At 44.6% G+C, this 27,334-nt stretch overlaps 1 protein-coding gene across 1 annotated transcript; it reads right to left on the bottom strand.

Annotated features, from left to right (window-relative positions):
* Nucleotides 1–8,730: 8,730 nt before the first annotated feature.
* Nucleotides 8,731–27,256, bottom strand: clic4 (chloride intracellular channel 4). Its single transcript, XM_041953462.1, has 6 exons — nt 26,871–27,256; nt 15,190–15,299; nt 12,734–12,859; nt 12,210–12,316; nt 10,930–11,111; nt 8,731–10,301 (listed from the first exon to the last, which is right to left on the bottom strand). The coding sequence occupies exons 1-6, from the start codon at nt 26,937–26,939 to the stop codon at nt 10,137–10,139; spliced, it is 759 nt and encodes a 252-aa protein (XP_041809396.1). The 5' UTR covers nt 26,940–27,256; the 3' UTR covers nt 8,731–10,136.
* Nucleotides 27,257–27,334: the final 78 nt, after the last annotated feature.

The following is a 27,334-nucleotide window of genomic DNA, read 5'->3' as shown; positions in this document are numbered from 1 at the left end:
TGGCAGGCCACTCGCAGCAGGGCACGGCAGACCTGAACATAAACACAGCCGGTCCTTAAAAACCATCCATCAAACAGGTCCACCAGGGAGCAAAACCCATCAATCTCACTCACTGAGACGGACACAGAGACAGATTATTGAAGACAACGCAAGGAAACACATAGCTTTGTGGTGGACGTTTAGTTGGTATACAACTGCCTCAAGATGTGTTATTTAGAAAAAAAAAATTTATTGGTGATACGCTGAATTGAACAAAAGATTTCTCCTTGTGCTTTCTGAGAAGTGCCATGCGACTCCACGGCTACTCTGTATTTTGCCAAAGAGTGGCCCTGCAGTTTTCTTTTTGTGGTTTTTGGAAATGCCCCCACTTTTCCGGCCCTGCTCCAATTTTCTTTAAATACAACCGTAATTGGTTTGATTTCCTACCTCCGGCCTGGCTGTGAGGGGGGGGTGGGTGGGGGGGTAACGAGCAGCGGTGGGAGCCAGCGAGGGCCAGGCGAAGGGGACCCAGCCCACAGCAGGCGATCTGCACGCTTGGGTGGCAATGCAGTTTGGACTTTAGTGCCAGCACTACTATTCCCCCTGTTTAAAGGCTGTTTATGGGCAGATCCTGGAAGGCCATCAGTGGAAACTAACATAAATCAGCAGAGAAAAGCACACCAACACACTCAGCCATAGAATATTCAGAAATGTAGTTGCTGATACCTGAATGTGTCTGAATCATGAACGCACACACACATCATAACCACCCCCCCTCCCAAAAAAAAACCTTTCTCCTTTTGTCTCAAACACATCACACCCCTGCCAAAAAATCTTGCGACATTATCACAAAGGCATTCCAGCCTCCAAATCAAAACCAGTCTCCTACATAAAAGTCTTTTCTTTGTGATTTCTCTCACAGGCAGGCAGACAGAGAGGAGTGTGAGTGTGCCGCTCATCAGGCAGGCGTGAGTAATCAAAAAGGAAATAAGACGTAGCGTCTGGGAGAGGCCCAAGCGAGGCCTACTGATGTGCAGCCAGCTCATTGTTCTGGCCCTCTATTGTTTCCTGCTTGGCTGGCAGACCAGAGAGCAGCCAGCCAATAAGAAGCCAGTCTAGATCTGTCCTGGTCTTGGAGCAGCTTTGAGATATGCCCCTGATGGCGAAGGGGTAATCCTAGAACATCGCTGCCAACAAATGCACCGCTATAAGGACAGAATATAGATGGAAGGAGAGGAGGTGACAAATGACATTCAGTCTATTATTACATATATCAAGCTAATTAACAGGCCTCGGAGACTACAGTTAGAGGCCCTGAAAGGTGGGAGAGTTTAGCACAACACTCACACACACACCTCCTGATGATTGAACAGGCCAAGTGCACGTGGGGGAAACTGGATCCACACATTGAAAAGTCTCAGTCTGGGGTATAGAGGAGGTGTTGATTTTTACTGTAACCAGCGGCAACCCAGAGCGGACCTGTTATGGTGAGTCCAGGGCCAAACACAGCCTGTTAATACAGGATGGGGAGACAGTAGAGGAGTTTGTCTTCTGGAAAAAGGCGGACATGCTTCCAACCCAAGCAAGATTCTGGGGTATGTGGTCCAGCCGCAGGAGAAACGGACCCAGGAGGCTTCCGTAGCTCGAGCGCTGGGGCAGAGAGAACACAAGGATGCTTCCAAAAATGGCACAAGTGCACGCACGCACATACACACAACGCGCAGCTTTCCCGGCAAGCGACAGTCGGCTCGGTGGAAAAATACGGTAACTGATGCATTAAAGCCCAGGACTTTGAGGGCTTGCAGGGACACAGTGGCATTAAAGACAGACAGACCGGGGGGAAACACACCACACAATATCCAGAGAGCGGAGGAGTTCGTTGGACAAAATGGGCCAGCATGCACACACAGAGACCAGCGAAAAAGAATCAAATTAATATGATCTGGACTCATGCATGAAATACAGCTGGAGAAGTAAACATATACGTGCATGTTGTGGGGCATGCGTGTCAATCCATACATATATTAGATATGTGCAGCTTCTCTGCATCTCAAAATGCCAGTGTGCACCATCAAAGCCAGACCGACCCAATAATTACAGCGACCTCAAAACAGTGTAGGCCACAGCGCCTTTCCCCTGCAAAAGAGAGGGACCTTGCTCCTAATAAACAACTTTTATAAAAACAAGATGGCCTTAGAAGCAGAAACAGAAAACAGCTCAACAAAAAAAAAAAAAAAAGCCAACAGCCTGTGCCTCTCATGGCAGTTGAGGCCTGCGGTTCTGTTGCCAAATGATGCACTCCTAACCTCACTCCTACTGAGCCCCTTCTCCCAGTGTCGGGCCACAGGTCTCTCATGATGAAGTGAACCGGACAAACGTTCAGAACTCCTGGCACATCTTCACATGCTTGTCAGCAAGAGACGGGGCTTTTACTGCGCTCGAGTCCGGGGACATTGCAGGTTTACGGGGTGAGCGAGCCACAGCTTTCACTGCTCAATCGAACAAATTCCCCAAAGTCTACAAGCTAATCCGGCTCAGGGCTTACCAAGAGGAGCTCAGCCAGGGAAACGCTCAAAATGACGACAGTAAACCAGCCTTTTGGCTTAGTGATCTCGACTTGTGCTTTCCTGATGAGCTGACAGGCTGTGGAGGTAACACTGACTGTCTTATTAATGCTTAAAGCATTCTGACAGAGCCTTTTGTTACTTACTTAAACCGTGCAGCCTGCAGCGACCTAATGGAGGTCTAAAAGCCATTAGTCTAGAGGGCTTAGCCGACACGAACCATGCACGCAGGCTACGAAGGAGCAGCTAAGGGCAATCAATATATCTCCCCTCATTCTCCTCCTCCTCCTTTCCTCCTCCTGTGTTAAAGCTGAATGTCATAGCATCCTCTATGGCTGCTGGCGAGTAAAGAAGATGCCTTGGTTCAGATCAGAGAGAAACCAGGGACGGAGGGCCTGCACCTGCAGCGTGATCAGATTGGGTACGTCTGTTCACGTTGGCTTCGAGCTCATTACCTTCTGCTCCAAGCTTCTCCACTCACTTGTTTCTACTGCACTCTGGCTGCTCACTTCAGCTGCTTTCTGACAACTGTTTTAGGGCGGCACAGTGGGAACAAAAGCCAAAATCAAAACAGAGAGGAGCTCTCCTGTCATGAGTGTAGTCTGTTGTCATTTTACCATGGCGACATGGCAGGGAGGAGCCAGCTGAGGCGTTTCTCTTTAACGGGCCTGGCCTCTGCCGTGGCTGGCATGAAAAGAAAGCCAGCGGGCTGGAAATGGATGGCAGTACCAGAACTTCAAAGACCTCCTCTCTCTCTCCCTAGATGTGCTGTATGGCTCTGAAAGGGAACCTGCTAGTTCACTTTAGCACAAAGACATTCATGCACACTGTCTGTTCTGCACACACACACACACACACACACACACACACACACCTGGGATAATCAGCACAACCAATAGACGTTTCCTGATTCCTTTTAAAGGAAACAACAAGACTATGATTCTCTTTTGAAAATACACACATATACACGCAGTTTTACACACATGCACAGGCCCATAGACACGGCAATAATTCACCACATACCAGACAGATATTGGCTGCAGGCTTTGACACACTAGCATAACATACACTGCAAGGTGAATCTTCCTCTGTGTGGAGCTAAGGTGCGGCTGCTGACAGGGCAAAGTCTTTTATGTCTAACAGTTTTTCCGTCTCAGACAAAATAAAACAGGCCGCTATTGTAGTCCCATAATGAGACTAAACAACCTGGACAGAGGCCCCCAGAGGCATGAACTACATGACGTCACATGTTGTCTTTCAGCCACACAGCTGACGGGGGCTCAGAGGTGCCCTTTTTCTCTTTAAAACCACTTACTTTACACACACACACACACCCACACACACTCACAACCTCCCTTGAGCTTCCTGTGAAAAAGTGCTGACCACGTAAAGGAGATAAGAACAAACCCCTGCGAGAACAGTCACTGTTCCCCCTCTTTCAGCTCACTGTGGCTGAGTACCCTCTAGTGGTAATTAAAGTGAACGGCACTTTTCCTACTTGACTTTGTATCCTCAAACTCTCACTGCGCCTCTTTACCAGCCGGCAGCCGCAGTTAACCGCAGCTCTGCCACAGGGTGTGACTGCAGGACCCAGATGGGGTGAGTGGCAAGCAAGGGAAGGGGGTGAGGCAGCTTTTTGTGGGCCGCCCAAGGGGGTCCACCACAGTCCCCTATCTCCCCACCACAGTAGCCACTGAAGCCTGGAGAGAGAAAGCCACCCCACCGCATTTTAATGAGGGCTAAAATAAACAATGTGAGCACACAAAACCCACCCTGACTGGTTGACTGCGGGCACTGGAGTGGGGCAGATAAACTGGGCTGTTACTCGGTGGTCTGGGAGCTGATGGGGTGGCTGATGCCACAATGAACTCCACTATGAATTCATCTCGTATGGTAACATTAGACCCTTACAGTGCTCAAATAATGTGTGACAGTGTTTGTCGCAGAGGCAGTGTGCGCGCAATGGAAAGCAGATTCTTATGAAGGGAAATGTCTGCAGCCTTCCCTTTAATTGAATTTGACCACCTTTGAAAATGTGGTCGACTTCAATTAAAGGGTCAGTTCAACCAAATTACAAATGAGGACACTTTCTCATATACCTGTGACGGTGTCCAGCCTTGCAGACACAGTAGTTATTGTAGATATGTTAGATATTCCATTTGAGATTCCCTGATGCCCTGATATAAATGAGGAGAGTGGAATTTTAAATGTGCTGCTGAAAGAAAAACTTTCTGGGAAAACCTAAATGTAATATATAAATATGTGTTTTAAGCTTACTGAAGCCACTAAATTAGATCTGAAGACTTTCTCCACTGCTGCTGATAGTAACAGGGGACACTGTTAATGGAAATATAAGACAGCTGCTGTAGTTTTACATGTGATTTTTAAAAGGCATTCTTGTCACCTGCATTGTACCGGAGTGACACGACTACACTTGAGAAAATACAGTTTGTCGTAATCTGAGCCCTTAAAACACACCTCTTCCAACATGTGAACCATTTCTCCTAGTCTTGACACTGGATAAATTGCCACACGGCTGAGATGCATCACATTTGGAAGCCATTTAGACACACACCGAATATGTAGGACTATTCTCAAGTTTCATAAGTGTGCCACTCTGCATCACTCTTGGCACACTGATGTGTTTTTGCAGCGCTATCAGAGTGTATATGGGCCTATTCACGAGTAACTATATGCCACCAGACAAAAACCCTGTGCTGCTGCCAAAAAAGACACGAGAGATGATGGGTCAGTGACAGCTTGTACGACCTGAAGACGTCTGGCAAGAAAAACACACCTTGTTGGAGGATCAACATACGCTCCCCCTCGTGCTAACTAGTAGCAGACCACGAGTGTTTAGAAGGGCGCGAGCCGGTGCCAACATATTTTCTGAATAAGGGCCAACGTTGCTGAAGATGTAAGGAGCAGATAAAGGGCATGGAAAGCATTATGGTGGCTGTGAGGTCTGCAGGACTGTGGTCTGGCTGAAATGCCTGAACTCCACCGCCATCCAACGACAACAACAACACGCCGTGTGGTCTGTGCCAAGCGAGCGGCGGCTGTGTTTTCGTTTCTGCTGCTTGCTCCTGATTGGCTCATTAGCTGTGGTTAAATACCCACTCATTCACAACCATGGCCACATCACAGGTAACTCCAAATGTTACCAAGCTACTGTTTAATAGCATTGTGCAGTTCTGATGGTGTCATATCAATTCTTTGACATTCTGATGTAGACTTTCCTCACCCCCCAACATTGAGACGTCTTGCAGGGAAGGCACAGGTGGAACTAATAACATTAATTATGCTTTGGTTCCATTCAGGTGTGCCAGTATCCTGCCACTGAGCCAGCATGTACAGAACTGTTACACTGGCACACCTGAGTGGAATACAGCCATTATTGATGTTATTAGTTCATTGACAAGTCACACAAGTGGCCTTTTTTACACTGTGTTTAGACAGCTAGCAACTTTCTATTTTGCTTCAAGGTGTGCCATGAAGCACAAGCTCAGTGCCTGGCCGCTGTACCTGAAAAATAGGAAATTAATACTTTCACGACCACGTAATTATCATTAATAATAATCACCACATGTGCTTGGTGTCCTTTAGGCCTTGGGTTCCTAACCTGGGGGTCTGGACCCCACAAGTTGTCACAGGATGAATCTGTGGGATTATAATCATGTTTAATCTTTATGTTTTTCTTGTGAATGACTGCATAAAGGGTTCAAATGAAATGCTGATGGCTCTTTGTTTGACCATCATCATAAGTATCATCAACAGACACAGACACTGCTTTGTTATAAGGGGTCACAATAAAGTTGGGAACTGCTGCTTTAGGCTCATTCTTTCAGACCTTTTGGTCTTGGTCTTGAAAATGAAAATACTTATAATTTCAAAACAAAAGATTTATATATTTGCACACCGACTTGAAAATATTATCGTTGCCTGTCTAGCTCCTCGAAAACCATGATAAAGCTCGGCTTCAAGGCTACTTGTGGCTAGTATCTTAAACTGATAATGACAGCCTTTGCCTTTTGGCCATAGCAAACTTTGAAATCTGGCAGCGAAATGAACATTTATCCTTTTCGCTCATTTAAACTTGTCATAACAGAGCTTGAATAATGCGTATGAATGGAATATAATGGGCAAATTAAAAATGAAAAGGTATTTCACAACATAGATCATTCTTTTTTAAATGGAGAGATTCCAAAAATTCTATGTGCGGGCAGGAAACAGGGTAAACCAAACACAAAGCAACTCATATGTATCCACATCAAATGTCAGGTGCAAAGAGTCCATATGCAAAGAGGGCTTTTCACACATTGTAGGTCCAAAACCCAGTTGGGATATCACTGTGTACCCATGAGCGAGCTACTTTACCAGAGCAAATATTTAGCCAGCTGTATAAATGGGTGTTGTGTAAAACTTGCAAACTGAACTGGCAGTGCAGAGAAAGAGTAGATGCCAAGCAGAAAAGGCTCCGCTGAGCTTGTTAGAAGTGGAAACACACAGCTGATTGATTTAGCTGTTAAAGCAAAAGCATGATGGCGAAAACGGACATCAAGGGTGGAGACGTTTCACTCCTGCGCGTACAGGCCACACGTTTTTCATATGCTAACAAAGGAAAATCCAAGGGAACAACTGTGACTGTAGCCTGTGTGTGTTCAGAGCTTAGCTGACTTGTTGGCTCCCTCTTATGGTGTGTGATATAGCCTGCTCTTTCCACACACACACACACACGCACACGCACACACACATAGACATAGTCAACATGTTTGGGAAACAATGCTCAGCCCCTCCTGGCCTCACCTTCATTACCCAATTACACTAATACACTCACCCTGCTTGTAATGAGTGTGTGGTCTGAATGATAGCCAACCTTGTTGTGTCTTCTCTTACCTCACACACACACACACACACACACACACGTCTGTGTTCCTCCCTGTGAATTACAAGTGGAGACCACGTCTCAGTGTTCAGCAGTAAGGGAGCAGAGAATGTGTGGGGCTGAAACACGACACTTTAATGATCTGGAGAGCACCCAAAAACTGTACACCCCCACACCTTTTTTTTCCGCTGTCTCTTGCGAAACGTTGGCTGCAATCAGCCCTGCAGAATAGACCTGTTTGTGCTTCGGAACAGTAGGGAATTGGCTGAAAAACATCATCAAGCTGACAGCCAGAGGGTGTCTTCTGGGGGAGGCGGAGCCCAAAGTGGGTGGACACCCACATGAGACATTCCTTGGAGATGGGGAGCTGTAAACAAACATGCTTTGCAAATAAAAAGTTTCCAAAAACATTCACATACATACATCTTTAATTGATTTTAAAGAGTGAAATTTCTTCTGTTTGCTGGGGAGCTGCTTTTAGAAAGACCAAGTCAGAACGTCGGCTGTGAAAAAGGCCTAATAGGCTGTGGAGGTCAATCACAGTCAGGTCAGGTGGTGTCAGCGCCATGTGGCATCGATGTCAATCCAAAGATGAGAGCCTTTAAACTCACTGTGAAGAATACTGAAAAGACAATTCTTATCTTAAGTGTCCAGCTTACTCTTTCTGGTTTTGGCCGGGTGATGTGGCTGGTCATTCGTCATCTCCATGACAACTGCAGAGGACAGCGAGATGTGGTTAAAAGGTTTGGGAACAGCAAGATGGAGCTAATATTGAGTATTCATTTTGTTCAAGCTGGTCAGGAAACCTTTAAGCTAAACTCTAAACAGAGGTTAAAGACTGAAGATACAGTAAAAGGCTCCATAACATCTTCTTGGACTTTTTGGATGTTGGGTCTTCATGATTTTTTTTTTATTGTTTGTTAAGGAACTTGTTCTGATTGGTGTGGACTCGAAACAACAGTTTGAAACCATGTAACAGTAAACAGAGTTCAGGGCCAAATGTAACCCAGCCTCTTATAGTAAATGACAAGACAGATGTATTATAACAACACTGAAGCTTCATACAAAGTCACAAGTCAGAGTGCCAATAAGAAGTTTATTTAAATTCAGTCAATATTGTTAAAAAAAAAAAAAAGCCATGACATAGCTTGGATATTTTCTTTGTACACACTCATGTTGTAATGAAAACAAGGCAAAGAGGAGATGGTTTATCTGTAATCAGAATCCAAGCAGGCCGGAAATGGCCCCACTTTCCTCAAAATTCAGATGAAATGTATAAAATTTACATGTTGAATTCGGAGCGATCAAAACAAATATTTACAATTCCTTTTTTTTTTTTATCAAATTTGTTTCATAACAAAATGTCTGAGAAACATGGCAAACGGGAGAAAACCCAAACAGGTTTTACTGTCTGCGAACTAAAGCACTTTTGGAGCTACTGTATCAAACATACATTCACTACCTTAGAGACCGATCGACAAACTGAAGAGAAAGTGAAATCCGACCATGTATTTGTTTCACTGCGACTCTCCTCCAATGGTTCTGTCATAAATATCTTTAGTGTCGTCTTTCCATCATCAGTTATGAAGAAGGAAACAGTGAGAGTGTGTGGGGTTTTTTTGACTTCACTAGTTTACATAGCCGGAGTCACCCCTTCCACAGTGAGAACAGAATAATGTGCCCCTTTTTGGTCCACCACTTGTAATCAATACTACCGCTACAGTCAGAATAACCAAAGTGAAGACTCTCCTTCATGCTTCATGAGAGAAGAAAGAGCCTGTGAACACTTTATATGGCAATGTGGTGATTAACAAAAGGCCAGTCTACACGTCCTTTGAGCATCGATAAGCTACATATGGTTGACTATTTCTTAGACCTCAGGTTGGATTTTTCCTGAGTTGTTACCTCTGCAGCTGGTACGGGAAATTCCCTACAATTCTACTGAGCTGAGCTACAAGACTTCTGCCTATTTGAGGCAATGAGGAAATCAGAGCATGGATACCAGGTAGCTTTACCTGCAGTTACAATTGCTTTGATTTATTTTAAACAGCTTAACATTAAAATAAAGCATCTCTCACTTGACGTGTTGACCACTCAGGTTTGGATTAGCCTCAGCTTCTACTTAAACCTGTAAAATATTTGAGCCGGAAGCTTCAACACTGTTTACAATGCCTCTTAACAAGCCAAAAGACAGGGGGAAAAAATGCTTCTCAGTGTTCATTTTATAGCAATCCGAGAAAGAGCTATCTCAATATTAAACAGACAACAGAAAATTGACATAAGCTTCCGACCTCTCTCCTGCACGCAGAGAGAAGGTCAGCTTGAAGGTCACTTATCAGGGAGTGTGTCTGACGAGGCTCCCGACATTGATAAGCACTGATACACGTGTCTGGCTGCTTCTCCGACGCCTCGCCATCTCACAACATTCATCAGCAAATGCAAATCAAAAAGCAATTCAAGATGAAAAGTGGAACAATGGTGACCTTTGCTGAAGCAACTAAAGAGGTCTTCATAAAAAAACTGAGGGGAGAAAATGATCGAGAGGGGTTCATGCATTGGCGTTTGCTCTAGATGAGGAGAGAAGGAAACGAAGTCCAGAGTTTTTTCTTTCTCGTGAATGAGCACATCAGTCCCGGTGCTGGGGAGGGGGAGGTGTAAGGGGTGTGTGGAGGAGGAGGTTTGGAGGGAGGAGGTCAGGACAGAGGAGCTTATTTGACCAGCCTCTTGGCTACGTCTCCGTAGGCTATCTCGATCTCCTTGTCGCTGGGGCAGGTGTTGGTGAACTCTTCACGCATGTAGGCGTTGTTCAGGTACTTCCAGATGGCGGTCATCTCTTTGGGGATGTCAAAGCCTCTGTACTTCTTGGCCACCACCTGGAGGAAGGTATCAGAAGTTCTCCAATAAATGGCACGTCAATCTGCGTGAAGCACTGCGATGCAGTTACACCACCATTTCTCTCTAGTTCAGAACTAACCTCATCTGAGAGTCATCTGTCAAGAAATAGTACAGTAACCAGTCATTTGGAAGTATTCAACCAATAAAAAGTTTTAAAATGAGTAGAGTGATATTTTCTTGGCCTCATGATGGCTCAACAAGAAAAAGATTTTTGATAGTTAAGTAATTGTTTGAGCTAGTTATTGAAAAAAATGAGAGAGATTCACTAATTCCAGTTTTTAAAGTGTGAAGATTTGCTGCTTTTGTCGTCTATGATGTAAACTGATTATCTTTGGGTTTGTTTGGGTCAAAAAAAGACATCTGAGGGCCTCAGCTTGGACTGTAATGCAATTGTGCTGTTCATGTAAAGCAAATGAGCAAATAGACTAACCGAAAAAAAACAGAACATCTTTTAGATTAACCGACGATGGAAATCATCAGTCGCTGCAGTCTGAGTTGTATTAACATGCTTGCAACAACACAAAATGTGGCTCATGGGAAAAGCAGTTAATTTTAGTTCGGAGAACATCACAGTAAACATGATTCAGTGGTGTTTAAACTGCTCACTTTGACTATATGCAGCTTGGGCAGCAGGTTACAGTCAGCCAAGGTCATTTCGTCACCATCCAAGAAGTTGCGGTTGGAGACCTTGATGTCCTCGATGCTGTTGTGGTCGATCTCATCGGGCAGTGGCGAGCGGAGATACTCATCCAGCTTCTGCAGGGTCTTCAGAAGCCCGCGCTCCAGAGCTGCAAAGAGACACATGGGAGCTATTATAAAAAGCAGCAAAACTGATATATATATATATACACACACATACATGACTACTACTTTTTACACAAGTCATGACAGCTTTTCCTGAGGCCTACAACAACAGCTGCTATAGCCATATCCTGATCATCCACATGGGGGCAGCCTTTCATCAAAAGTCAAGGCCTGTGTACATCAATAAAATACAGGAAACCAAGAAACACTCCTACAATCTAACACAATCTATTAAAATATCAGTGTAATACAATGGCCTGCAGGTATAACACGTACCACCTCTGAGAAGCTTGTTACCCTCAACACATTTCAATGGAATGCAGCTGACTGCGCAGGTGTTATACTTTGTCCTCACACCATATCTATCAATCTATAGACTATTCATTAACAATTAATTCTATTGTTGGATATATGACATGAATGCTTGATTCAGCAGTTCCACAGTAGACTTAGCCTGTAACTTTGGTGAGCACTTATCACTGAACCATGAGACTCAGCCTCAAACTCTGTTGACACAGCCTTGGCTTTCACATCCAGCTCACCATGGTTCAATATTTTCTCAGCCAACTAAAACATGACACAAAATCTGGATATTTTGTGAATACCATAAATCTCTTTCTAGGGAAACAATACCACAGACTATTTCACCCAGGATGCAACAATCTATGGGACAACATATTTTTCATGATATTCAAACAATCATATCTGTTAAGTTTGTGACATGACCCCTCCTTTACAGCGGGGCTGCGGTGCAGAAATCAAAAACAGGAAGGATGAAATTGTGAGCACTTGTCGAGTCTCCGGATTCCTCCCTGCTCTGCGGTTTTCCAGAGAGCTCCGCCAGGTGAGATGGGGAGCACGAGGACAGGAGGAGGCTGCAGAACAAAAGCTCTGTGTTCCTGACTGAGGCTGTAATGCACCAATCAGGGCAGGGCTACCAATGTCGCCTAGCAACCACAGAGCTCTCCCTACACAATTGAAAGGTTTCTGGATCTCTGCCCTCAAGCAGTGTACCCACCCTGGGGTGTGTGTGTATGTGTGTCTGTTATAGTGTGTGTCAAAGACAGACACACGTAACTTACCCTCATTTGCATCTGGTTTTGAGTTCTTAATGTATGCTGAAAATTTGGCGAAGATGTCCATACCAGCTGTGTTTGACTCTGGGTGTCTTGCACCAAGCTTGATGTACCTGCACACAAGCACACATACAAGTCAGCACACACAGGTATGAGGAGGTTAAAGGATCATCCTGGTGATACTCTATCGATATTACTTTAAACTACAGTTCCCAGCTGTTTTAGGCGGAGTAACTAATCATTTAGCTTGTTTAAAAACAAATGAAAGTATATTTGTGACTCGTTTGTAAAGATTATAGTTCCCAGGAGGAATAAAGGGCTTAGGGTTGAGCACCGCAGACGGGAAGTCAGAAAGTATTGAGAGACGAACTGACACTTTGTTGGGTTAATAATTCGACTCAATTTAAATCATAGAAGGCCTCTGCCTTTCATTACATGCCAAGAGAGAATTTAAAAATGAATTGCACGCTCATGACATGGCATTGCAGTGTGCTCACAGTTGAGGTGTGTCAAAGTGAGAAAGTACTCACTTGGGTGGGCAAAGGACATCCTCAAGGAACTCCTCGATCTTGTTGACGTCAGTCTTGACCTCACCGTTGAAGGTGATGAAGGGCGGGTGTGTTCCCGGGGCCAGGTTCTGGAGGTCTGCAGGCTTCCTGGAAGGGAAGCAGCGCAACTTCAGTGGACCGAAGTAAACCAAGCCATGCAACCTATTACATTTCTTTATAATGCATGGGACACAAGATTCATAATGTGACTGTATAGCTGTGACATCACAACCTTATGGAAGTCCTGATGGCTCGTTTAAAGGCACAGTGTCTACAGAGTACATGGGCTCTGTGCATTTCTCATTTCTGTATTGTTAAACAAAGTGGGAATTTTGAGTTTGAGTTTTGACCCCCTGAGGTTGCCGTAGCATTGTGTAGCATTTCAGCTGCAGAGGGGCAGCTTTAGCTATTAGCTTTAGCTAATACGAAGTCAGCTGCTATTGGTTCATTTCCACTGAGCTCAAGAAATGTATGCCTGCAAGTATGGGCACACGTGTCGTTTTATGTTAAGCATGTGAAGTAAAATGGATCGCTTGTTTTTTCCGTTGAAGCATTAATGGTAACTCAAATTATGTGTTAGCATCAAATTAGCGGACTAAGCGCTAGGTATTCTTCATAGTAATACCAATTCACTATACAGTACACAGTATACATATTCACTTTATGTAGTTCAGCCAGTTGAGAGTGCTCTGGCTCTCCTCCTTCTCCAACTATAGCTGTTCAGTACTCTGTCTTTAACTCTGAGTGTGTGTGTGTGTGTGTGTGTGTGTGTGTGTGTGTCTCCATGAGTGTGTTTTTGTGTCCCTTTTGCTCTGTGGCCTTCAAACCAGCACATTCTGTACCAGATGTCTCTGGCAGGCAGATGACACTGACACACACAAACAAAAATGAGCATGTGCTGAATGAGCAGCGTTAACACAACTGACTTGTGAAATGTACAGATCCCGGATAATAATAGATTGTCATAAGCCCGGCCACCAGATAGTGTGAATCCTCTTTGATCTGACGTAACTAGCAATAACATCCATCCACAGAGACTCTTAGGTGGTCCAGGTTTTTGGTGGGCCAATGTTCACAATGGTGGCTTGAGTTTTGGGACAAGCCATCTGAAAACGGGAAATTACTTCATCTCTTCGGCATGCAAAGGGGAAGCGGCACCCTCACCCATTGATATCACGGAGGAGGGTAACAAAGTGTCGAGAATCGAGGGCTTTCATCACAGAAACAATATTAACACAAAAGCCTTGACCCAAGAAACAAACTCAGGGACTTATGGCAGTGACATGTGACATTCATGCAACAGCATGCACTGTCCTGCTATTTAAATGTCACAGTAAAACAGCCATAAACATGGCAAAGACACGCCTTCTTTTGTAATACATACTCGTTTTATGTTTGCTCAAGATTACAGACACTATATAGCAGGGACAAAACAAAGCCCAAATGACTTGTTCCTCTAGAAAGAAATAAAGACTAAAGCACCATGCAGTGACTCCAGCTGCACAAAGGGTTGTTTGAGGAGAGCGAGGGGCAAACAGACACTGCCAAGTAGGCGGACATCCTCCATTACCTTTCACAGGATATCAGCAAGCTCTGTTTTATGTTACTCGCCCTCTGCCGGGGAAAAACATATGCAAATATGCCCACACCTATGCACTTGTCTTGTACGTGCAGGAATGCGGGAAAATGAACCGACTAGTCAAATAGACACTGCATTTATATCAAGTACATCTCTGCTGTGTTTTGTCAACAAGCAATGGTCTCCATGTCCCACAGGAGGAGCAGCCTGTCAGAAATCTAGAATCTTTGAGTCAAACACACGTGACTAAGAAAGACCATATAAACCAGACGTCCATCTGACCATGCCTCAAAATAATCTGGCACTTGCCTGTCGTGCCTTAGCAAGTGGAAAAACATTTAGGGAGCATTTAGATGAATCATACACTCAGAAAACATAGCGGGTTCGGTAAAGAGCCCCTGGTGCTGGAATCCACATGTGAAAGCACGGTGGCTTGCAGCTGGGAGGAAAAATAAAATCGCAGTCAAAATTGCAGGGGATAACCGTTTTCTGATCCCAGTGGTGAAAAATAACATGTTGCCCACCAAAATCCAGGCAGGAAGTAAGCGGAGTGAAGAACCTAAAATAGCCTCTCCAGAGTCTGTATGTTTATTTTACTCCGATTCTCTCCGGTCTGGGAAAGGGTCATGGGAAAACCAAATAAGCAGTGGCGAAGCAGTGAGCGTGTCAGAGGTGGGGTTGGATCAAAGCGCTACGGAGCCACTGAGGCCTTTGTGGAAACGCCCAGAAAAGCTGTAGGAGGCTATCCAAGGATGAAAAAGACAGGATTTTTGTTAAAATCCTGGTGTAACAGCTTATGAAAGGACGAGATGGAAGAGGAGGAAAGTGGAGGGAAGGATGGGGAAGGAGTGGGACTCACCTCTTGAGGTCCACCGTGGTGACGTTAAAGACGACTCCTTTGAGCCACAGAATCATGAAGAGCCTCTGGGAGAAGGGACAGTTCCCAATGCTTTCTCCATCACTTCCCGCCTTAAAATACACAAGACAGATAGCAAGTTATAATAGGGAGCACGGGGTGGAAACATCCCAGTTTGAATGCTTGCAAGCATACAGCAGACAATGATCTCAAAACTGTTCGTAATAGGTTTCTAACACTGATAGAGCTTGGCTTATAGTGGAGAAGGAAACAGGGAAACGGTCCCAGCCAGCGTGATAGAGATCACATCTCAGTTGCACAACCTTTATGGCCCAGGGCATTTTACTGCACTCGCCCAGAGAGGGCCCATTTCAGACAATGACTCTTTCATACGCATTTACAGGCCGCCCTCGGAAAACGACTTAAGTAGGAGGGAAAGAGTGGAGAGGCGACCCCCTTGTCTTAAATGCTTCAGCACACTTCCCCTCCATTAATCTGCAGAACTACTGTCTGAGAGTAAGAGGAAACTTCTCGAGTGATTAAGACTAGGACAGCCTCTTGTTTCCCCTTTTGCTAGACTGCACAAACACAAGGCCGAGCAGTGACGGCGGGAATGGGATCAATGGAGGCGGCGCGTGCCCTCCAAATTAATGACGAATGCTCCTCGTTTAGCACCAGACCTAAAACGGGGCGAGTATTGAGGAGGATTCAAATATTAAAACACAACATGTAGGTTTTTTTTTTAAATACTGATGGAACTGATCACTCCATAGAGGATGAGAAAGAGTTACAATAGCAATGATTTCTGTCTGTCAGTAAACAGAGAGGGTGCTGCAAGCTGTCAGAGCTATCTCCTGTCTTCCCAACAGCCACCCATCTTTGTCATGTGCTTTCCTTTCGTTCTGGCTCTCTAAATGAGCCTGCACTTCAACGCACAGCCATGTATGGAGGGAGGAGCGCGTGGCAGAGGACAAATATGGTTTGGATTCTACATCAGAAGGCAGAATAAGCATTTCATTTGATTAACTGGGCTTAGCGCAGTATCTTAATGAAATCTACGACGCTGGTGCAGACTAATGTCTGCTCCAAGAAAACCTATTTAATTTCTAGTTAAGTCACGTAATGGGCAAAATTCAGAACCATCACTGTGAAACTGAAATCAGACACTGTGCTCATTTGCTCCTTTTCATTGGGGTGCATTGACATACATAAACACACCACCAGACAAATCAACCTATGCAGCTCCATGGATACCAAGCCTGTTGAGGTATGCCACTCTCCAGGCAAGGCGGCCAAAAAATAGTGCACCGTATTCATCTATTCACAGGGACGAGCAGGGAGGTTGCTCGAGTATTGGCGCTCTGGAATGCACCTCTTCATTCAGCACATTACATATTGGGTGTTGTTTTTTTTTTTCCTGCCTCTTGCGTTGTCAGTTGCCCGTTCACTGCAGCTCTCGCCTCTGCATCTGTCCTGCAGGAGGTGGTATGCAAAATGTGGCTGTGCGTGACCTACACAGAGCAACTGTACTTTCACACAAATACTGTTAAGTGGACGGATTTGCAAAGAATTCTTAATAAAAGAAGATTCAAATCAGTGTTTAACTCAACAACTGTCTTAACAGACAAACAATAATATTTGTTTAGTATCAAAGCAGGCGTCTCTGGGCCGTCGTCAATAGTGGACTTTGTTCTGGAGTGTCCAGCTAGTCGAGCAGTTCCTTGCTGGTGCGGACAGGCTGGTTGCTGTTGTCCTGCGTGTGACGCCCAGTGGGATGGCTCTGTTTGATCTGCCTGCTGGCTCCCATTGTACTTCGGCTGTCCTCTCCCTCCCCCTCCCCCTCCACCCCTGAATTCAATATGTGAAAAGCTTGGATTAGATCACTGTCTTTGTTCGGCAAATGAAAGTCCCCCTTTCACCTTACATGATTCAATTCTGAAATAAAGCTTCGGCCATGAAGTGTTGGGGGTATCATGGTTCATGGCCATTACTAGGCTAGACTAGCATTATCTGATTCTTAAGGGAATCAGAAAAGACATCAATGGGATGTTTACTCCATTTTCCTCACAGCACTACACCTACAGAGAGCCATTCATTTCTGGATCAAGGGTGGCGATGCAGCACAGCAACCGTCCCCATGGCAATGGCCAGACACATATGACATGGAAAGCAGAGCACAGCGTGGAGGGGATTTCCAGTTCACAGGTAGACCATCTGAAGTGAGCTTTCTTTTTGTGGGGATAAAAAAATGCAAACCACACTGCGCAAAGTCATTTGTATAATCAAGGAGCTGTTTACTGTCGTTCCATACAATGAGCTGCATTTAAACTGAACTCATCTTCAAGTTCTGTGTCTCAAGTGTCTGAGAAGAGGGCCACAGCAGCTGAGAAAGACGTTTCACACTTTTCTTTCCCCCTCAGTCTGTTCTCAGGGCCGTGGCAGTGCTCCTACCCTCTGGAGTCTGCAGCAGAGTGCACGCTCTGCAGCTCTCTGCTGAACACGCAGACAGCAGGCATCTGCTGCAGAGAGAGAGACAGACAGCTGGACAGGGACATATTACAAGAAATAGGAAGGGAACTAGAGGTCACAGGTAGTGCTAATGAACATGAAGGAGACCACATAGTAAAATATACTGTAAGTGGGAGGAAGGCAAGGTAGCTAGGTTTAGAGGCTGTGTGCTGTTTGGCACGTTGCTCATTTCTTCCTCCTCCTTCCTTTATTCCTCTTCCCTTATCCTGGGCCCCTCTGTAGAGGGGTGGGGGAGGGGGCATTTGGGGAGGAGGGAGAAACTATTCCAGAAATGTACTGTTACTCCCGCCGAAGAGGGAGCTTTGTTTAGTTTAAGTGATGATGCTGGTGGAGCTGCATTTCTGCTGCCTGTGACATATAAACTGCTGTGCTGTTCAGAGCGGCTGCCCTACATTTCACTGCATGAACTGAGGTGAGGTGGGCTTCTGCAGCAATTGCGCTGAATAATATTTGAAAATAGCACCTTAGAGAGTTACCTCAGTGGATTGATGAGAATTAGAAGTTAAAACTAGATATTAATATGAAGACTACGACCCTAAACAAGTTTGAAGAAGTTCAGGACAGCCCTCCAGACGGCGTCCTCCTCTGCCCAGCTAACACTTTCCAGAGTGCCACTATTAAAGTGTGACATTCAGAAAAGGCCTTCTGGAGATCCTTCTATACAGCAACAACACAAAGAGCTTTTTGTTTGTGGAGTTTTAGGCACGTCACCAGTGCAATAAAAACACGCACGCGAGGAAAGAAATGATTTCGAACAGGTCCTTATAAGGCGAGGCACATCAGTTGAAAAAGACATTTTCCAAGTAGTAAACCAGCATTTAGATTCCAAACACAAGCAGCGTTCACAGGAACACTTAGAGCTGCCCAGTGTGCCGCCTGCCATTTTGCCTCCTGTGTCAAAAATGACTCACATCGTTCTTGCAGACGGTTACACCATCTTTTTCGCAGAGATTCAAACAGAGATTCCCCTGATGTGAGACAGCCGCACCAACATCTGGACTACAGAAGCAGCAACAGCTGACTACTGCCAACAGACTCTCAAGCTTTATTTAGGCTCAATAGGAGAATCATGAGTCAACAGATGCCTGTTTATTTAATGCCAAACACACACAGCTGCCCAGCGGAGGGTGTGAGTCACGCTCAAGTTGGATGTTATCAAGGAGTCAGTCAGCAAGGGGGCCGGTGGTGTCTTTAAAAGACAAATACAGTGAGGTCATACCTCCATCACTTCCCCTATGACAACACTCATGTAGCCGCTGTTGTAATGACCACCTTAACACATCTCATCTCATGATGCCAGGCCTTATCTAATTAGCTTTAACATAATATGGCCACGTATGCATTGGGAGGCCTCCCCCAGAAGGTGGAAAGAGAAGCACAGTCCTGTGACATTTTACAAGCAGGCACATAAAACACAAGAGCCATTCAACTCATCCTCCACCTCTTTTATTCTCCCACTTTCTCAGCTGTCTACTAATCTAAAAGCAGTTCATGTTTAAGAGCTCTCTCATCATTATCTAAGAAACACGTGTATTTTTTCTAGATGGGTGATGCGAGATCACAGATACAGCAGTCAGCGTTCAAGGACAATGGATCCTGTTCAGACTGGGAACGGTCCTCTAGTCTCTGCTCACAGCCTAATTTTAGTAACCCAGTGGCCCGAGCCTTCCCCTCCCAACTTCATATTCTAAATTGGGTGGGCTGCTCAGCAAGTTCAAGCAACACTTTGACCGAATAAGGAACTGACGATGTATCAAGCGGTGCAGCTTTCCTCCTCCTGCTCTGACACACAGCAGGAATGTCCATTTGAGAGGGGGCAGCTATGGTAACGTCACAGCAATGCCTCTCCCTGTTTGCTGGACAAGCATGTAGACTGGGCTGGGGCTAGGATTGTGACAAGACTGAGAAACTGAACTCAACGCAGGCTGTTTCAGACAGGGTTACTGAGCCCATGGTGGCCTTAGTCACCTTTGGTGAACCAGGTTGAGGGAATAAAGATGAGTTGTCTGAATAGAGCGGAGTGTAGAGCTGAAACAAATACTTGATTAAATTAAAAAATAATAGAATGTTTGTTGACTATTCTGATAATCATTTGTTTAAAGTGGAAACCTACAACTTTTATTATTATATAAAATATTATCATTATTCTACAGCCATTACGCAGTGCAATCAATATTAACCTTATAATGATACATTCAAGCAAAAAACTATTGCCAGTTTAAGGCATTCTTAAAGAAAAGGCCATCAATCCATTCTCTGGTTGAAGTTTCTCGATTTTGAGGGCTAGAAAAGAAGAAAATACTCTGGCACAAAAATCTGAATTCTTGACTCTAATCTGCTTTTTGGTGAAATATCAGATGGCTTTATCTTTTTGGGCCTTGAAAATGAAATGAAATAAAATGATGTGAGAAGATTAGAGGTCAACATTTGTCATCATAATTATTATTATGATAATAATAACTACAAAAACAACAGACTGCGATGAGGGGTCCCAAGTAGACCATGCTATATTTTAAAGGTTCACAAGCCAAAAGGTTGGTAAATACTGCTGTATAAAAAATGTAGTAAATTGAATTTGAACTTTGGACTCTTGGTGGGACAAACAAGCATTTCATGACATGATCTTGGGCATTTTCAGACATTTTAAAAACCAAACAATATCCATTATTTGAGAGAATAATCAGCAGTCAGATAATGGAAATAATTGCAGCCCTACCTGGATATAATTATATATTTGTTGGTACCAGTGCCAATATAATTTCAGTTTCAGTCCTGATACCAAAATCAAACTTTATTTTGAAATTTTACTTTGAGTTATACAACCATGTTTTAATACAAAACACTTTTTTTCACAAAAGAAACCAAACTTTTCAAATATTAATTGTCTAAATACAAACAGCTTTTGAAAGAGAGTCTAAATACTCTAAAAATTATGATTTGAATCTTAAATCATATGGCCGAACAATAAGCAAAGAAAAGTGCAACTGCAACCAGCCATCTGATGCCACTTTTAAGTACTAAACAGTTTAATACTCTGTGCTAGGAGCAGATTTTGATGGTTACCAAAAAAGAAAAAAGGGAGGTTTGGCCCCATGTCTGAATGACTGGGGCTGGAGTGGGTGGGTAGAGTCTCGGATATATGAGAGCTATGAGTGTGCACAGGAGTCAGATGTTGCCGGAACATGGAAACGCCATCACTTCCTTGGTGTGGTTCTGACTCAGGCTGACATCATTCAGTGGAAACCTAAAGACTTCCAGTCAGACACAGGCCCACTGTGCTGGAGCAAGAACCACCAGTTTCTGTGGAAAGTTGGACACTGAAGTCTGAAAGAGGCTTACTGCATGACCATGCCACGGCAATGACATAAGCTAAGTCAACACTGTCATAAGTTCTGTATTTAGCCTCAGTGAAGAAGAGATAAGATGAAGAGCCAGTTCAGGTTTCCAGAGGCACAGGATGGGTGCTTGGTGATGAGTAACACAGATCCAAAATGACGGAAAAACAAACAGACGGCCATGTGGGAGATCAGCATGAACCAACAATCACCCTTGCTCTGACTGTTGTTTCAAGTGTCTAACACAAACAGCGTGCTGCATACTGAAGTCGGCACCAGCTCCAGCTCTCCACCCACTCACAGACAGACCCCGGGCTGATGACTCGAGCAGACTCATGCATTCAGACTTTATTCATCCTTCCGTTGTTCCTCGTATTTGCATAGGAAATATCATGGAAAACTGGCCTCCACTTGTCTATCCACAACTAACTACAACTTCCTCGACTTCAGGACAAATGTGCAGACAGCTGTGAACCACCCTTTGGCACCGACACAATGCCAGCATGCTACTGCCACACATGCCAGATATGTATGGCAGCAAACGCCTGCACTGCGGCCACACAAACACTGGCCTCAACAGTAACTCTGAGCAGACAGTGCGTCTCTCTCTGGCCAGCTGCCACTTGCAACGACAATGCATCCTACAATTGAGCTGCCTCTCAGTGCCAGTCTGGGACATGCTTTTCATGTTAAAATAATGAAACATGCAAAAAACTTGAGGAACAGCTCACACACAAGCCTTTAACTTTGCATGAGTGTAGACTATATATTTATGCATCATATTACCACATGTAATCATATATTTTTCTTAAAATTTCTGCTGTAGAGTAGAGAGTCACAATGCTAATACGGTGGCCTATATGATGCAGTTAAATTATTTCAAAAATCATTGCTCAAGATGAATTTCGGGCCTAATTGTGTAACAAATAATCAATTTTAGCACTTACTGAGCAGCTGTGATTGGGATGTTATAATTATCAAGTGAAGTGCCCCATCAGTCTTCTTCTGCCAGGGCTTTAAGGACAAAGACAACATAGATGGACATCCAGGACACTGACGGTCGATTGTGCACCTTGACTGGAGTGATGAGCCAAGAAAGTTGCCCTGTCATCCTATCCTCCATGTTCGGGTACTTTTCTTTAGGTTACATATACTTCAGTAGGCTCTGCTATGAAGAACACAGCACGTGAAATACAAGCAGACTGGATCATGTTGAGACTGATTGAGTTACACGTGTAGCGAGCAGGGCAGATTCTCCTCATTTAAGTGGTCACACGACTCTTCTGACAGTGAAGATGATGCAGCAGAAAGGCTCGTTTCTTCCGCTGTATGCTGATCTGGTAGGTTATAATCCCAGCTGTAACCTGTACAGCCCTATAAGTTAACAAGTAAAAGACACCAATCCATGAACTAACAAGGCTCTCTGTTGGGTTCAAGTCCTCAAAGTCTCTGATCTATGTTGTTCTAGGGCGGCTTCACTTCCTCATCTTGAGCTCAAAGGAGAAATGCCTCATTAGCCACTGGCTTCTGGGACGGGTAGCACAAATAAGACAGGATATATTGGCACAACTTGATTTTATGCAGCACATTTTCATTCAGATACAAGCAGGAACAAAACAGCCTCCAGTAAGCTTACTGACAAGAATATGAAATGGCCTTCTGAATACTCAGTTCCAGAAAAATGCAAAGATTGATTTGAACATCCTTCCTCAAACTGTTGTAATGACACGTTGGCAGATCGATCTGGCCGGTGTCCAGAGTCAGTCAACCAGACAGTAACAACGACGAAGCAGTGACCAGGCCAGGTGCTGCAATGGCAAATTCACAGCGCAGAAACACCAGCACACAGCATCACAACCGTAACAACCCATTAATTCTTGTCCCCTAACTCATGATGCTGACTGCAGCATTGCTGTATACTTGGGAAACATTAACAGCTCTATTGATTTTCCTATTAAAAAGCAGTACTGAGTTGCCTGGAATATCACCCAAAGAGGAGAGCAATGTTTTATTTGAAGTTGAAAAGCAAAATGTAAACAATGAGCAAATAAGCAAATTACACCTGAAATTTAATTCTTGGGATTATTACCATCATGTGTGCAATGGTAAAAACAAAATGTCACAAATGACCTTGCATGCTTTTGATGCAACAGTATTGACGACAACTGCTGAAAAGAGTCCGTTTTTTTCCATAAAACAACACATCACAAGGCACAAGTCTGATTGTCGCATGTTGCAACTGATAGCACGTTATGACATGAGCAGCTCTTCCCAAGGCCTTTTGAATAAACATGAACAGAGTCACGTCAACTAAGAGTTCATGGTGTGACACATGACTCACATGACAAGAGACTTAAATCTGATTGGGAATGCGATATGTGCATTAATTCCATCTACAGAGAGGTCCCACAACGTAGGCCCTGATCATCCCTACAGAAATGCTGCTTTGTTGGGACCTGGCTCATGTCACAGTCTATCGCCATGGTTCCCATGGGATTGTGCTGAAGGACATACACAAACACAGACAGGCTCTTATGCCGTCCAGACTTAAAAGCACTTCTCCACCATGTTTACTGGCTCCGCTGCCACTGCTGGCAAGAGTGTGGAAGTCTGGAGGCAGCAGAAGGCTTTGCAACCAGTAGTGTGACCTTGGCACACTTGCAACCAAGAGACGCATACACAAGTGGAGATAAAGCCTGTCTGTTTCTCTTGACTCATCTGTATTCCGCTCGCAGCCATACAGTCGGGTCATACTCGAGTGGAGAATGACTCACTGACATGCTTCAATTAATTCAGAGCTGTGAAAAACTAAATGAAAACACAACAAAACGCAGTGATTTAATGATGAGACTTATGCACATTACCAACAGTGAATCTCCTTCACCATCCTGGAGAGGTAACACAAGACAAGCGCCTAAGTGATGTCGGAGCAGCTTTCAAGAAAATTACTCAGTCTGATTCAATCAGCCAGTGCTGTAATCAATACAGAGGGATGAATGAAACTTAATTCAGTCAAATACTATGATATATTAGTACTATAGTATAGTATATTATAACAATACTTCAATCCACATGACTATATTTACATATTTTTTTTAGGCTCCATGTCAGAGTAATACATTTCCCTACTACTGGACGACAAAAACACAACAGATTTAGGGTTTCATATTGCCATTTTAGGCATGTAATGTGTTGTAGTGCCAAGTCAAGCAGACAAGGGTGAATGCTGGGAAGTCACCCTCCAGAGCACACAAGCACTGACTTCTACTCATGTGTGCAAAATAATATCTAATCCGCTGTACTGTGATGAGATCAAGGGTCGATCCTCCCTCTTACACAGTCATTATATCTCGCTCATGTGTAACTGAGAGCAATATAATGACAAACCTGACGCCCAGGGCCCATCAAAGATGAGCACAATGTAAAATGATCCCATAGCAATGTGAAAACTGTTGCTGTAAACACTGCAGAGAGAAAAGTTGCAAGATCATCAAAGAATCTCGACACTGGGACAGTCAGCTATTCAATGGGTAAACAGTAGGGCTGCGACTAACAGTTATTTTCCTTGTCAATTAATCTGATTATTTTCTCAAGAATCGATTAGTTGCTTGGTCTATTAAATGTCAGAAAATGGTGAAGAATGTCGAAAAAGTATTCCCCAAAGCCCAGGATGATGTCCTCAAATGTCTTGTTCTAGCCATAACCCCATTTAAGAAGCTGGAATCAGAGAAGTTCTTTCTCCTTTCAAACCAATAAGTCAACTGTCAGCATAGTTGCCGATTAATAGAAAAGTTGACAACTAATTGATGAATCGTTGCCGCTCTAGTAAACAGTGCTGTCACTGCTTAAGTGGTACAGAGACAGAGGCAACTCATGCTGAAGAAGCATGAGTAGTCAGCTTTGATATGTGGCAGTGCCCTGACACATCTGAGTGGAGAGCACACACACACCGTTCGTTATCAGCTGTTCCCAGAGGCCTGGCTCGACACAGCGTGCCTATGGCAACCTGCATGCCTGCCATTGTCTCCCATGACTGTGTTTAATGCAGCACAGCAACAACAACGGCATCAATAATACATGTGGACATGTCAGAGCTGTGCAAGGGCCGACAGACGAAAGGCTACCTCACACACAAGAGAAAAGACAGAGTGGAAGAAACTTCTTCACACAGTGCCAGGAGGGAGGAGGCGGAGAGGGAAGAGTTGGCCACATGTGTAAACCTTCCAGGCCTGGGGATGATGTAACCGCTCCTGCAGGCTGTGAGAGGTAGTCGGGAGTAATGGTGCTGGCCAGGTTGTTTTCCAGCCGTTCTGCCTCCACAGCGAGGGGGCCTGCTGCTCAGCCTTGTCCCTGCCTGACCGCAAAAGGGCTTCTCTTTAAGGACTCAACAGGGACAATACAAAGGAGGGCAGAGGGGTTTTTGTATTTCGAGTGAACCTAGAAAACTGGAATTCACAATTTCTGCAACTAAAGAGTGCCTGAGGCAGCTGTATCCCAGACAGACAGTGGGCAGCTACACAAGATTACAACTGCATTATTTGATTACATTTCAAAAATATCATGTTACTAGTCTCCAAATTGCTTTATTTTTTATTTTTTTGTCAGGGTTGCAAGCACCCACCACCACCCTCATTGCAAAGTGTTTGTTGTTCTGGTCAGTGACACCCCTCTGCACCATCACCCACACTCTTTGCCAGTCTATTCAGGACCCCATGGCTCCCTCCCACCAGCCCCCCTGTCCCAGCCCCACACTCCCCCTTTTTCTTTCCTCTGCCATTTTCCCGCCCTGCAAGGCAGCGGGCAGAAGAAAGGAAAACAGCCATTCACAAGCCCTCCACCATCACCATGACCGCTGCTGAGGCAGAGCCAATTTGGGCCATGATTAGTTTTAGGGACGGCAGTTGCGCCTTAAATCTAATACCATAAAAAAACAATTATCTGAAGACCATCCATCAGGCTGCATCACCATTAACTAAGTGGTGAATTGTGCTTTCCAGAAAGCAATACTAACACTTCTATAACATTAAATAACAACCATTATCACCACTGATGGCAGATGCCTGCAACATACAGCAGCAATAGGCCCAATTCTTTTTCATACTCTTGTTAAATAAGTGAAGTAAACTGGAAAACTAACTACATCAGCACCAAACTCTTGCAGGGATCTTTGATTCCTGGCTGTGATGTTAAGGTGACCCACACACCAAACTCAACAGTCAAAAGCCTGGATTTTATCTATTTCCATCCATGGCTGAATAGACAGAATGTATGTATTCAAACACAATCCATCACCTTTGGGAGGCTTTATGATCCATTAATCAACTGTTGAAAATGCAACTGCAGCGAACGAGCAAATGTTAGCGTTGAATCGGCTATTATGGTCCACAACTGCGGAGCTTTTGTTAACGAATTAGCGCCCTGTTTTTCAGCATGGCAGGCTCTCCTTTCCGCACGATGGGAGGAAGCTGCATCCGCCCTGCTGGTGGTGACACTGCAGGCTCCACATGGCCACAGTGGCACAGGGGGGTTATGGACAGAAAACCTCAACATGAAACCGAATGCGACCAGAAAATCCTTTTCTGGCGTTTCTTTTAAAACGTACAAACCCGCGTGCGCGAAACGCCGACGTGTTAAGTTAGCTTAAGTGGTCTTAGCTAAACGACAAAACCTCATTTGTAGAGGGAATAGCTAACGTTACATTCCCTTCCAATGCAGAAATAAAACATTTGCCATCACTGCGGTGCACTGCTGTGGCTTTAGCCGAGTGTGAGTTACCCAAAATGAAAAACTTCCCTCATGCGACTTGTGCCGCGGTCTTACCTTCACGAACAGCTCGATAACGGGATCGTTCTCCGCCTTTACTCCGTTCTGCGGTACCGACAGCGACATTATGGGTGCTACTATTTGAAGTTTTACAAAAAAAAACAACAATGAGAGTTTTTTTTCCTGTTACCACGCCCGACTTAGCTCGGTCCACCACTCTTTTTTCCGCACTGAAGCCCAGCAGGCACTTTTTGCCGGCGCTCGAAGCACAAAAGTCTGTTTGGCAAAGCGGCCGAAGAGGCAGCGGTGTCCGCCAGATACAATCGCTTCAGTGTCGCTGCAGAAGTCAAATCCGGCGGAGCCACTAAAACATCGCCGGACCGCGAGGCTCTTTCTGCTGGGTGAGGAGTGATGAGGAGGACGGCTGGAAGAAGCGACGGGAATATTTAAAGCCGTGATGTCATCTGAGCGCAAACATACAAAAATGTGGGAGGGTTCCGAGAGGGGAGTCTTCTTGTTGG

This window comes from Chelmon rostratus, chromosome 15 (genome assembly GCF_017976325.1).
Source record: "Chelmon rostratus isolate fCheRos1 chromosome 15, fCheRos1.pri, whole genome shotgun sequence".
Taxonomy (NCBI): Eukaryota; Metazoa; Chordata; class Actinopteri; order Chaetodontiformes; family Chaetodontidae; genus Chelmon; species Chelmon rostratus.
The sequence above is the reverse complement of the archived record's forward strand: the minus strand, read 5'-3'. Positions and strand labels throughout refer to the sequence as shown.

Bases quoted from the DNA above. Each gene is read 5' to 3' on its own strand.
- clic4 (XM_041953462.1), bottom strand. From the start codon at position 26,939: ATGTCGCTGTCGGTACCGCAGAACGGAGTAAAGGCGGAGAACGATCCC. The intron at 15,300-26,870 runs GTAAGACCGCGG...GTGTATTTTAAG, and splicing joins TTATCGAGCTGTTCGTGAAG to GCGGGAAGTGATGGAGAAAG. The intron at 12,317-12,733 runs GTGAGTACTTTC...GCTTGTGTGCAG, and splicing joins GATGTCCTTTGCCCACCCAA to GTACATCAAGCTTGGTGCAA.